A 10,312-nucleotide genomic window follows, 5' to 3' on the forward strand; every position below is an offset into this window, starting at 1 on the left:
ATAACGACTGCAGCATGAGCGTGGTTCTGACTTTGAAAAGAAAATAAGGGCATTCAGTGTGGGGACATTCTGCTTTGGAAGTGCCATTTAAAAACTTAAGAAACTGTTTAAACTGTGAAGATTTTCACTTGATGTGTCTCATGAGCCCCCAGGCAGTTCAAGTGGAAGGTAAGAGGTGGCATTTGTCTGTCACAGTAATGCTGCTAATAAAAGCCTTCAGGCTTGTTTTGAGGCTATTTACACAGCGATGCGACGCAGACAGACCAGGAAATTGTGAAAGATTGTTGACTTTAAGACCAGTTTCCTTGTATAACATGCCAACTTTGCACAGGGCTCACTTCAAAGTGATGTCAGGAGATACGTTTCCTTTCACATCGGCCTCGCTACGCTCTCTGAGACTGGAGCAGGAGTTCCAGGACTGGGAGGATGATCGGAGAGCATTGGCTCACAGGAGATCCATGGAGCGGGCCCCACTATCGCGGGCCCCCAGACCCACTTCCAGGCAGCAGCCCCTTCAGGAGGTGCGGGCCCCTCCGCCCCAGATGCGATGCAGGGACACAGCCGTGCACAACACCTTCATGTATGGAGATATGAAGGGCGTGCACACTGTGCTGAAGGACCCGGGGATGGTCAACGCCCTGCTGGAGACGGTCAAAGAGGAGATGGTGTGGACCCCGGAGATGGGTACGGATTCTAAACCGCGCGAAAACCTGTCGATAACTCGTAAACTTGAACTCATCTGGGCTCCTCCGTCAGGCATGTGGACGCTGAGCTCCAAGGTGAAGCAAACGTCGCCGTTGCGTCTGGCCGCCAGCAGGGGGCACTCGGGGTGCGTGGAGGAGCTGCTGTTCCGCGGGGCTGAGGTGAACGACGACCCCGGGGGGAGCGCCGCCCTCCACGACGCCTGCAGCGGCGGGCACGCCGCCTGCGTCCAGCTGCTGCTCGCCCACGGAGCAGAGCCCGACGTCCTGGCGGACGACGGCAGCGCTCCTCTCCACCTGTGCACGTCTGCCCAGTCACTCCAGTGAGCCAGAGGAAACATCTGGAACTGGACGTTCCTGTCCATAACAGACTCATTGAGTCCCGTGTGAATATCTGATTCCAGCTGTGCTGAGCTGCTGTTGCGGGCCGGAGCGGAGGTCAACGCCAGGGTGCGGGAGTCCAGGCTGACCGCTCTGCACATCGCTGCTCGCCGCGGCCTGGAGGAGCACGTGGAGCTCTACCTCAAGCACGGGGCAGACGTGCGCGCCACCAGCCAAGAGGGGGAGACCCCTCTGAACGCCGCCTGCTCCGGCGCCGAGAGGCCCTGCGAGGCCGGACGCTACTTACGTGTGATCCAGAGGCTGCTGGAGGCCGGCGCCGACCCCAGAACCGCGGGCAGGAAGCAGCACACCCCCCTGCACAACGCCTGCTCCAACTGCAGCCCCCGGATCGTGGACGTCCTCCTGCAGCACGGGGCCAGGGCGGCGGTCGCCAACGGTCTGGGATACACACCAATGGACTGTTTGTTACAGGTGTGTGTGTTGGGGGGGGGTTAACTGGTACAGGAGGGCCATGACATCATCCTTTTGCCGTTTAAGGGGGTGGATGATTTCCAGGACCAGCAGCTGGCGGCCGTAGCGCGTTCCCTCCTGAACCACGGAGCCAAGCCGGTGTCGCCAAAGGTTAAGAGGAACGCAACACCTTAGTCTAGCCCGGAGCACAGCCGAGGAGGTGGCGGTTGCTATTGGAAACGCCACCTTCATGGCAGTCAGAGTTTCAGCTGATGCGTCCCCCCCCTCCTCCTCCTCCTCTCAGTGCCCCCAGGTTAGTTAGTACCTGTAGTTGAAGCAGGGTTAACAGTCGTTTCTGCTGTTACAGGCGCTGCGGCGGTGTCTCCCATCCGTTTCCACCCTGGAGGTGATGCTGAACTCCTACGAGTCGCTGCCTCCCTGTGACTGGGAGGTCTCCCTTCCTCCCCACCTGTCCCAGGTGAGTCGCCGCCTCCGCTCCGCTGTCGTGCTCCAGGCCCGAGCTCCTTCAGTTTCCACCCTTCCTTCCTTCCTTCCTTCCTCTCAGGAGCACCAGCCTTTCCTCCGGCTGCTGAGTCAGCGTGGAGCCGGGCCCCGCTCCCTGCAGCACCTCTGCCGCTGCGCTCTGCGTCAGCACCTCGGGCCCAGATGTTCCACAGCTGTCGGGTCGCTGGACATTCCCGCCTCCCTCAGGGAATACCTGCTGCTGCGCAGCGATGGACGCTGCACTGATGCCGCAGAAATGGCCACCACGGCCCTCCTTCACTCACTTTTTAAAACTCGGTTACAAAGGTGGCGTAAATTTAAAACTGCTGTTTCATGTATCTCGAAAATAAAATAAAAAATGTCCAGTTTCGCTTTAATAATCCAGAAATAAAGAAAAATGACAACAGAATCTTCCGCAGGGACAATTTAGTTTTTTTTTAGATAGACGAAAACAGTAAACAGAAAGGTGCTGGTGACGTCATCGGGGTTGACGGCTAACAGCGGCGTCTCGCGCCCACCCGCAGAGCTGCGCCTCTGCTGACGTCACGGCGTGTCGTCACCGGCCCGTGTTGATCCCCTGCTCGTTGGGCAGCGGCCGCTAACTAACAAGCGTCGGTCTTCCGTCCAACATGCTCTGATTCCAGGTAAGAACGCTGACCTGCTCGCCGCCAAAGGCGCTCCGCGTCCGCACAAGCCGCGGGAAATGTCGGGGGCGCGAGGTTAAAGCCAAGAAAACCCGAAAAACGTCGTTGTTCAGTCAGCGCAGCAGGTTAGCCGTCAAGCTAACTCGGCTAAGTAAAAACACAGAAGGCAAACTTACGTAAATAAGGTCTGATCCTGCTATTGTGTCGCATATCAGTTCTTTTGAAAACATTTAGACGGTGTAAAACCTAAAAAGCTTCATCGGTTATAAACATTACTCTGACACATTCGCGTGGATGTTATCAATGGAAAGAACGTTTGTGACTTTGAAGTTCTCCGTTATTGTGTCCCGATACATTAATGTATCCAGATGTGCAGCATTTCGTCCCAATATGCTGTAAAATCAGCTTCCTGGGATGAGTTTCGCCAGGTTGTGGGAAACCACGCTTTGCTTGTGAAGCTAAATCACAACCGGAAGTAAACAGTGAAAACATTGCAAAATTGATCAGATTTGGAAACGATTGGCTGTTCCCTGGCTGCTCAGACATTATTGCTGCACGTGACTCATGTGACCCTGAGAGGTTAAAGGTCATCGGTGTCATCCCCAGACTCAGAGGACAGAGATGGCGGTGTGTGCACTGACCATGTTGGATGGGATGGAGGAAGAGGTGACGGCAGCCGGGGGTGTGCTGCTCCTGGCCCTGGCTCTGGTCGTGGCCTGGCTCTCCACCCACGTGGCGGACCGGGGAGACCACATACTGGGCACCATCCTCACCGTGGGGGCTCACGCCTCCCTGATAGGACTGGGGGGTCACGACACCTACGGCGCCAGGCCTCCCAGCACCGACGCGCCCGAACAGCAGAGCGCTCCGACCTCGCAGGAGAACAAGCCAGATGAGCCGGGAACAGGGGGAGGAGAGGGGGAGGGGGGCGGGGAGCAGGCCGAGGGGGTCCCATCGGACCTGCTGCTGGACATACAGAGCAAACAGGCGCAGAGCGGGAGGCTGGACGTGTCTGACGAGGAGGACGACGAAGAGGATGAGGATGAGGACGAACTCCAGGAGGGGAAAAAGATTATAATGGTGTCCAGGGTCACCTCGCCCCCAACAGCCGCCGCCCCCCCCTCCATCTCTGTCCGACTCAAGTTCCTGAACGACACGGAGGAGGTGGCTGTGGTGGAACCCCGGGATACGGTCGAGGGGCTGAAAAGGTGAGTAAAGGTGAGTAAAGGGAACGCCGGGCGTTGCCAGCGGGGCTGGGAAATGACTCTTTCTTCTTCTCCAGTAAATACTTCTCCGGTCGAGAGCATCAGATCAAGCTCATCTACCAGGGCCGGCTGCTGCAGGACCCAAAGAGAACTCTGTTATCGCTCAACATCACGCACAACAGCGTCATCCACTGCCACGTCTCCCAAAGGCCGCAGGAGCCGGCGGCCGAGGAGGCGGCCCAGCCCGGCGCCGACGCGCCCGGAGGCCTCAGGGCCGGCGGGGTGGCCGTCAGCACCAGCAGCCTGGTGGTCCCCGTGTTCGTGGTCATCCTGGCGGTGGTTTGGTACTTCCGCATCAACTACAGGCAGTTTTTCACCGCGCCCGCCACCGTCTCCCTCGTGGGCGTCACTGTGTTTTTCAGCTTCCTGATATTCGGGATGCACCACCGCTGAGCGGGAGCCGGCGCCCGAATGTCACGCCGGCCGGCGGCCTCTGGAGACAAGGGAATATGTACAGAGGTGCTCGGCACAGGCGCTGCAGCCGAGTGTGTGTGTGTGTGTGTGTGTGTGTGTGTGTGATGAGACTGGTGAGCGCGAGAATAACCTGCAGAGACTGAAAAAGCAAAACCAAATTAGTTTTTTCTGTTGCTTAGACTGACGCTGCATTGCTGTGTGTAGATTGTGTGTGTGTGTGTGTGTGTGTGTGATGACTGCTGCTTTATGGCTCTGTGGAAATAGGCTAATTTAAATATTCACCAGGAATGAAAATATACACTTTAAAGGCAGGGATGTAAATGTGTATTTTCTGTAAATAAAAAGATAGAATGAATCAGAACCTGCATCTGGCACTTATGGACTCAGGGGGTCCCTGCCCCCCCCCCCCCCCCGGCGTTCCAGATTAAAGCTTTTGAGTCTGAATGCGAGTCTCTCTGGACAAAGCTGCTTTTGTTGGGAGTTTATTCATATCTAAACACCAGCACGCAGTCCAAAATATATCACGTCATGTACAACAACTCATCCCGGCGTCTGAGGTTGTGCTTGTCAGAGGGAGCCAGACGCCGCCGGCGCCGGTCACTGCGCCCGTCCCGCACAGAGAACCACGTCTAGTCCGATATCAGTGCACGTCACAGAAGATTCACTGAGGAAAGCAACACGACGACTGGGAAAGAGGCTGAAACCTGGAGCCAGGAGTTCAAAATGAGACACGCGGAAGGGACGGGATGTGGGCGGAGTCTGTTAGCCATTATCTCTAAGGTGTCCAGGGTTTTGCCCCCCCCCACCAAAGCTGGGTTCCATTTAGACATCGACACCAAACAGCCTCAGGTGAAACATCTGCAGTTCCACATGTGGCGGCTGCAGCTGCAACAACAGACGTGCTGCTGATGTAAACAAGATTAAATATCTAAAATGGCGCACACACCTTCACTGACGTCACTAGAGGGGAACATTTATGAAAATAGAGATTATTACACCTTCTGTTCATAACTGCAGGCTGCTGAAGTCAGCTGAAGGTCACGACAGCAACAAACCAGCGCTGAATCTTTGCCAACTCCTCCTGATTTAGTGTTCATGATATTTGAAGCACAGAAACCTGCCCCAAACGGGAGGTTTGTCCATTTTTCTGCTAATTTTCCAGATTACTAATTTTCTCCGTCAATTAAAAAAGGCCAAGAATCTAGTGTGGCTCTGGAAAAAAGGCAAAGTCTTTAAAAAGATTTAAAAAGCTCGCAGGTAGCAAATGATTAATAAGCTTAACAATGATCAATAAATTAAAACGCATCGTCTAAAAACGTTTTCTCATAAAAGGCTGCAGTAACAGACCGCATCCGCTGGGCGCCGCTGTTTCCCTTAAATTCCCTCATGCTTGGAATTTTTCTGGGGCCCAAGATGGAAAAAAGACATTTTTATCCGCCCAACGCAGCTCAGCAAAAGTCTGTTTTAGGTCCCGTCCTTATATTTGTTCATCAGACACAGATTATGGGGGCACTTTGCTTAAAAATGTTCATCCTGGCTGGGCTGTTTCTTGATGGAAAGGTGAGAGATGGGTGTGACTTCTGAGGTTAAACTCATCTCCGGCAGGTTCCCAGAGCCTGAAGAACTCTGCTGTTCCTGTTAAACTAGTTAAACTCATCATAGAGGCTGGAAATAGACGGAGCCGAGAGCTTGGGCCTCTTTTTTTTGGCGGATAAACTGATGTTACTCTGTGAGATGATGCTGCTGCTGCTGCTGCTGCTGGTGCTGCCTCCAGTCAGACCACCACCACCACCTCCTCCTCCTCCTCCTCCACTACCACCACTTCCTCCTCCTGTGCTGTTCAGACTAAGAGGTTTCTTCTTCTTCTTGGGCCTCCTAGAATCCGAGTGGTTGGTGCCTGTTTGAGCAACAGGAAACACATCAATCAATCCAGTGGTTTAGTTCATCCACTAGTTAATCTGGACCAGCGCTTCCTTACTGGTTTTGGAGGAGGAGGAGTCAGTGGGCGAAATGTCGGGGGAGTCTTCCCACTGCAGGCGGCTCATCAGGCTCTGGCTATCTGGAATGTCGAAGCTGTCGCTCTCCACCGCGGCGTCTGCGCTGGGCAGCATCGGCCTGGAGCACGAGACCCAGACAAAACCTCAGGCTGAGCATTAAAAGCTTAGCGGCGGTTTTCCTTTAAAGCACCGGCTGAGCAGGAATGATGTCACAGCCGGTGAAAAGCTGCAGCCAATCACTTTAAATGAAGTTATTACCGATGTTTAAGGGGGAAAAAAGCTCAATTTTAGATTAAATCTGGACAAAAGTGTGAAAAACATGTTTCAATTTCTTTTTAAAGAAGCAGAAAGTGATGGTCGTTAGATCGAAGGAGGCGTTTGATCCCATCCCTGCGGGGGCTCATGCAGACAGACAGGCAGAAGACTGGTGGGGGAGGAGGGGGGGGGGAAGGGGACGGGGCACACTCACGCGGACGGCCCCAGGAGGAACACCCTGACGGCCCTCCTCTGTTCGTCCGTGTGCTGGGGGCACCGCTGAGACCTGGTGGGACACAAGGTGGCGTTATACATCCCAAATGACGCCCCCCCCCACCACGGCACACAGCTTTGCATATTACCCACCACTGAGGCGGGGGAGGGACAGGGGGTGGTGGTGGGGAGGCAGAGGGAAGCGGGCGCGGCCAGTGACCAATCAGAAAAGGCTCAGGAGCAACCTTAAAAGGCCCTGAAAGGTCAGAGGTCGGCGACTGACAGGGTCGTCCATGACCACAATTTAGTCCAGCCAATCGGCTCCGGAGGCGGATCGGGGGGAGCCACCTGTGCACCAGAGCGAGTCCCGACAGGTGCGACCCCCTTCAGAGGATCAGGTCTGATCACCGAGGGAGGGGGGGGGGGGGGTAGTGAACAGCAGAATCTGCTGCGGCCGCCCCCAAACTTACCTGGTGCACATCTTCTTGGTGTGTTCAGAGATGACGCCGCACTGCTGCAGAGACAAAGAGGAGGTGAGTGGGGAGCGTGGTGGCCCGGCCCGGCCCGGCCCGGCCCGGCCCAGACAGCAACCCCGGCCCATCTGCTCACCGTCGTCAGGAGAGATCGGACCTCGTCGGGCCCCAGCGTTTCGTAGCTGATGCCGCTGTTGTAGTTGTACTGAAATCAGACACAGGGCGGGTTCAGCGCACGAGCGCGAGCACGTTGGGACTGTCGCGGTGGGATTTCTGTCACCTTGTAAACCTCCGAGCCGACGCCGCTCCCGAGTTCACCTGAGAGGGACACAGCGGAGCGTTCACAGGTCGGACCTTCGAAGAGCGCCGCGACCTTCAACGCCGACTCACCGTTTTTGTGTTTGATGGACTTGGATCTTCGCGGAGAATTCTGACTCTGCGCATTTAAAAAAATAAATAAAAACACAGTCAGATGAGCTGATGGCACCTGTTCAAGTTCAACCTAAAGGTCGGACAGTCCGGGAAATGGGAATACCTTATCTGACTTCCTCTTCTTGGCTGTAACACAGGGAAACATCGGTTTATTCCGGGGTGGCATAACTGTTATTCCCGGCTAAAATGTGCTAAACGGACCTTTCTTCTCTGCTCCGTAGGACCAGTCGTTGTCGTTGAGGTCATCGTTGTCCTCCTGGTCGCTCTCCGACTTGCTCATGTTGTTGTTGGTGGCCAACCTGTTCAACAGAGAGGAACGTGGCTCGGTCGACCTCCTTTTCCTCCCGGCCCTCCCCCCCCTCACCCACCTGCGGTTGGCGATGCGGCTGCTGTTCCGGCCCATTCCCAGACACTTCTCCAGGTGCGGCGCGAAGCGCGAGGCCGCGATCAGCCGCTTGCAGTTTGGACACTCGCACTCCTTGTTTTTCCACTGATTGTACACTTGGCCGAATATGTCCACGCCGGGTTGATCCACGATTTCTGGGGGGAGAGATCGGGCGAAATGAGGCCGAAGTAGCGCGGAAGGAAACGGAGGAACGATCTCTACCGACCGAACTCTTTCATGCTCTCCTGGTCCGTTTCGTCCAAGTAGAAGTAGCCCTGTTTCACGGCCCGGTGGACCTCGAAGCACAAGCCCAAACAGGCGTCGTCCACCAGCTCAGAGTAGATGTCATGGACCAAGGCCTGGAGGGACAGGTGAGACAGGTGAGACAGGTGAGACGCGGGGAAATCAGGTGGAACACAGACGGACGTTAAGAAGCAAAACAAGCTGCAGCTTCACCTCTAGCTTGGTGTTGTCTGGTCCTGACAGGTGCATATCCTCCATTTTCATTTGAAAAGCGATGTGGGTAACCTTGACAACAAGGTAATCGGATGTTGGCCTGCAGATTCTAAATAAATAAATAAGTCGAATGAGGACCGGCTGTTCCCATCGATGACATCAGTGTCAAACGGAAACTCGCGCGACGGATCCAGGAGATTAATATTCTTATAAGACATCTATCATTATTGGCGAGATAAACTGTGCAATGCTGTAAAATAACAGCCAGGCGCAGAAAGACAACATTGCCTCCATCTAAACAGCCTTCTTGAACCAGCGACCACGCACAATGTTGTCTCCACGGGAAGCTCTATGCGTGGGCTCCTTTTTTATGTAAAATCTGGCACATTGATGGAAAATACACGGATAAAACGCGATGTACACACAAGTATATGTTTTAAGTTGAATGCAGGCAGCTCTCACCCCGTCACACGGAAAACTCAGCCGAACCAGGCGTCTTCTGAGATGGAGGCAACATCGCTCACGTCCGCCGCGTCGCCCCAGAAATGCATAAAAAGGCTCAAAAATAAAAATGAGAAGAGAAAGGAATAAGTTTGGGCACAGCCATCCTCCTTTCGGTAAGTGTGGGCGCAGGTGTCGGTGATATTGTGGTTCCGAACCCGCTTGACAGCGACGATTCCGACACCGGGCCACAAAAAACAGGCAATACACCTCCGGGTGACCCCATCAAAATAAAAGACAGGGTTAGCGATTACGACTTAGAGTTGCCAAAATAAATAAATGTTTGCCCGGTCCTGAGTGTTCAGTCCATATAGTTTTAGCAGGATACAGCTTTGGTTGCTGGGAGATGCGTTTAACAAGGTTAAGCGCTTGTTGCGCCCTTTTATTGTGTTAAACAAACATCATTTCTCCGACTTTTCTGGGAAACTCGAGGCGAAGCGGTGGCGTTTCCGGTCAGGTCAAGGCATCAATAAGAGAACGCGAGAGCATCGATCGGGATCTGGGCTCGACTAGTCGCGCCTGATAGTTCCCAATTACGTCATCGGCGCAGGTACTACGCACTCCGCGTTTGTGGCCGGCTGAATGAGGAATTCCGGGTCAGAGTCGCCCAAAACTACACGCATTTCTGTTAAAGATAACTTTATTTGCCCAAAGACTTCAACTACAAGGACGAAAGAGCACCCTCAGCTATAGAAAACATCAAATTTTGTCAAATGATCAGCAGTACAAACCTGTAAAGCTTTGCTGTCTCATGTCTATAAATCAACAACACGGAGAAGAAACTAAACCGGGTGAATCCAACCGAAAACGTTTACAGTGAGTGAAAAACTCACAGCTTCAAAGCTCACAGATGAGGGTTTTGCAAACATAAAGCACCAACAAATCACTCAATCTAATAAAAAAAAAAAAAAAAAGACATTATTTACAGAAAAATTACAAGTTTTCTTTAAACTTATTTCCCCTGGCAACTCGCTTGAAATCCCTTTTACAAATTCCCACCGGTCAATCTCAGCAAAGTCGTTCTTTAGTCCTCCTGAAATTATTAAAATCGTCCTCGCTGGTTTTGCTTCGGTGAACAGATTTTTTAACAAATCAAAAATCAAGTTTGTTTTTAACCAGATGATTGACAGTTGCCCTCAGGACTGTCAGTGGAGCCAACGTGACGGTCACGGTGACGTGACGGCGGAGCAGGAACACGACTGAAGACCTTTGGAGGAAAAACAAAACGGACGATATCTACATTCATGGAAGATGTTCCCACAGGCAGTCACATCGTGGTG

The 10,312-nt window shown here is 53.6% G+C and overlaps 3 protein-coding genes across 5 annotated transcripts; 2 read left to right on the top strand and 1 right to left on the bottom strand.

Annotated features, from left to right (window-relative positions):
* Positions 1–12: 12 nt before the first annotated feature.
* On the top strand, positions 13–2,406 carry asb16 (ankyrin repeat and SOCS box containing 16). The gene is made up of 7 exons (XM_057014853.1): positions 13–168; positions 332–684; positions 757–1,024; positions 1,106–1,514; positions 1,581–1,664; positions 1,861–1,971; positions 2,059–2,406. The coding sequence occupies exons 2-7, from the start codon at positions 348–350 to the stop codon at positions 2,350–2,352; spliced, it is 1,503 nt and encodes a 500-aa protein (XP_056870833.1). The 5' UTR covers positions 13–168; positions 332–347; the 3' UTR covers positions 2,353–2,406.
* Positions 2,407–2,495: 89 nt separating this feature from the next.
* Positions 2,496–4,681, top strand: tmub2 (transmembrane and ubiquitin-like domain containing 2). Its single transcript, XM_057014858.1, has 3 exons — positions 2,496–2,641; positions 3,248–3,849; positions 3,924–4,681. Exons 2-3 carry the CDS (start codon positions 3,263–3,265, stop codon positions 4,297–4,299), a joined length of 963 nt encoding a protein of 320 aa, XP_056870838.1. The 5' UTR covers positions 2,496–2,641; positions 3,248–3,262; the 3' UTR covers positions 4,300–4,681.
* A 105-nt stretch (positions 4,682–4,786) lies between these two features.
* Positions 4,787–9,432, bottom strand: atxn7l3a (ataxin 7 like 3a). 3 transcript variants are annotated; one of them, XM_057014855.1, is made up of 13 exons: positions 8,994–9,424; positions 8,532–8,640; positions 8,302–8,434; positions 8,059–8,230; positions 7,892–7,989; positions 7,794–7,816; positions 7,649–7,694; positions 7,539–7,576; positions 7,395–7,463; positions 7,256–7,299; positions 6,787–6,858; positions 6,299–6,435; positions 4,787–6,217 (listed from the first exon to the last, which is right to left on the bottom strand). In XM_057014855.1, exons 2-13 carry the CDS (start codon positions 8,580–8,582, stop codon positions 5,964–5,966), a joined length of 1,137 nt encoding a protein of 378 aa, XP_056870835.1. In that variant the 5' UTR covers positions 8,583–8,640; positions 8,994–9,424; the 3' UTR covers positions 4,787–5,963. The 3 variants fall into 3 exon arrangements, with proteins under 3 accessions (XP_056870835.1, XP_056870834.1, XP_056870836.1); XM_057014854.1 differs by having other exon boundaries at positions 7,539–7,694; positions 8,994–9,427; XM_057014856.1 differs by lacking the exon at positions 6,787–6,858 and having other exon boundaries at positions 7,539–7,694; positions 8,994–9,432.
* Positions 9,433–10,312: the final 880 nt, after the last annotated feature.

The sequence above is a fragment of the Takifugu flavidus genome, chromosome 18, assembly GCF_003711565.1.
Source record: "Takifugu flavidus isolate HTHZ2018 chromosome 18, ASM371156v2, whole genome shotgun sequence".
Taxonomy (NCBI): domain Eukaryota; kingdom Metazoa; phylum Chordata; class Actinopteri; order Tetraodontiformes; family Tetraodontidae; genus Takifugu; species Takifugu flavidus.

Excerpts from the sequence above, each read along its gene's own strand:
- asb16 (XM_057014853.1), top strand. The coding sequence starts at position 348 with ATGTCAGGAGATACGTTTCCTTTCACATCGGCCTCGCTACGCTCTCTG. Across the intron at positions 685-756 it reads GGTGTGGACCCCGGAGATGG|GCATGTGGACGCTGAGCTCC; the intron begins GTACGGATTCTA and ends CTCCTCCGTCAG. Across the intron at positions 1,515-1,580 it reads CAATGGACTGTTTGTTACAG|GGGGTGGATGATTTCCAGGA; the intron begins GTGTGTGTGTTG and ends TTGCCGTTTAAG.
- tmub2 (XM_057014858.1), top strand. The coding sequence starts at position 3,263 with ATGGCGGTGTGTGCACTGACCATGTTGGATGGGATGGAGGAAGAGGTG. Across the intron at positions 3,850-3,923 it reads ACGGTCGAGGGGCTGAAAAG|TAAATACTTCTCCGGTCGAG; the intron begins GTGAGTAAAGGT and ends CTTCTTCTCCAG.
- atxn7l3a (XM_057014854.1), bottom strand. The coding sequence starts at position 8,582 with ATGAAAATGGAGGATATGCACCTGTCAGGACCAGACAACACCAAGCTA. Across the intron at positions 7,695-7,793 it reads AGAAGAGGAAGTCAGATAAG|AGTCAGAATTCTCCGCGAAG; the intron begins GTATTCCCATTT and ends TTAAATGCGCAG. Across the intron at positions 6,218-6,298 it reads CTCCTCCTCCTCCAAAACCA|GCACCAACCACTCGGATTCT; the intron begins GTAAGGAAGCGC and ends TTGCTCAAACAG.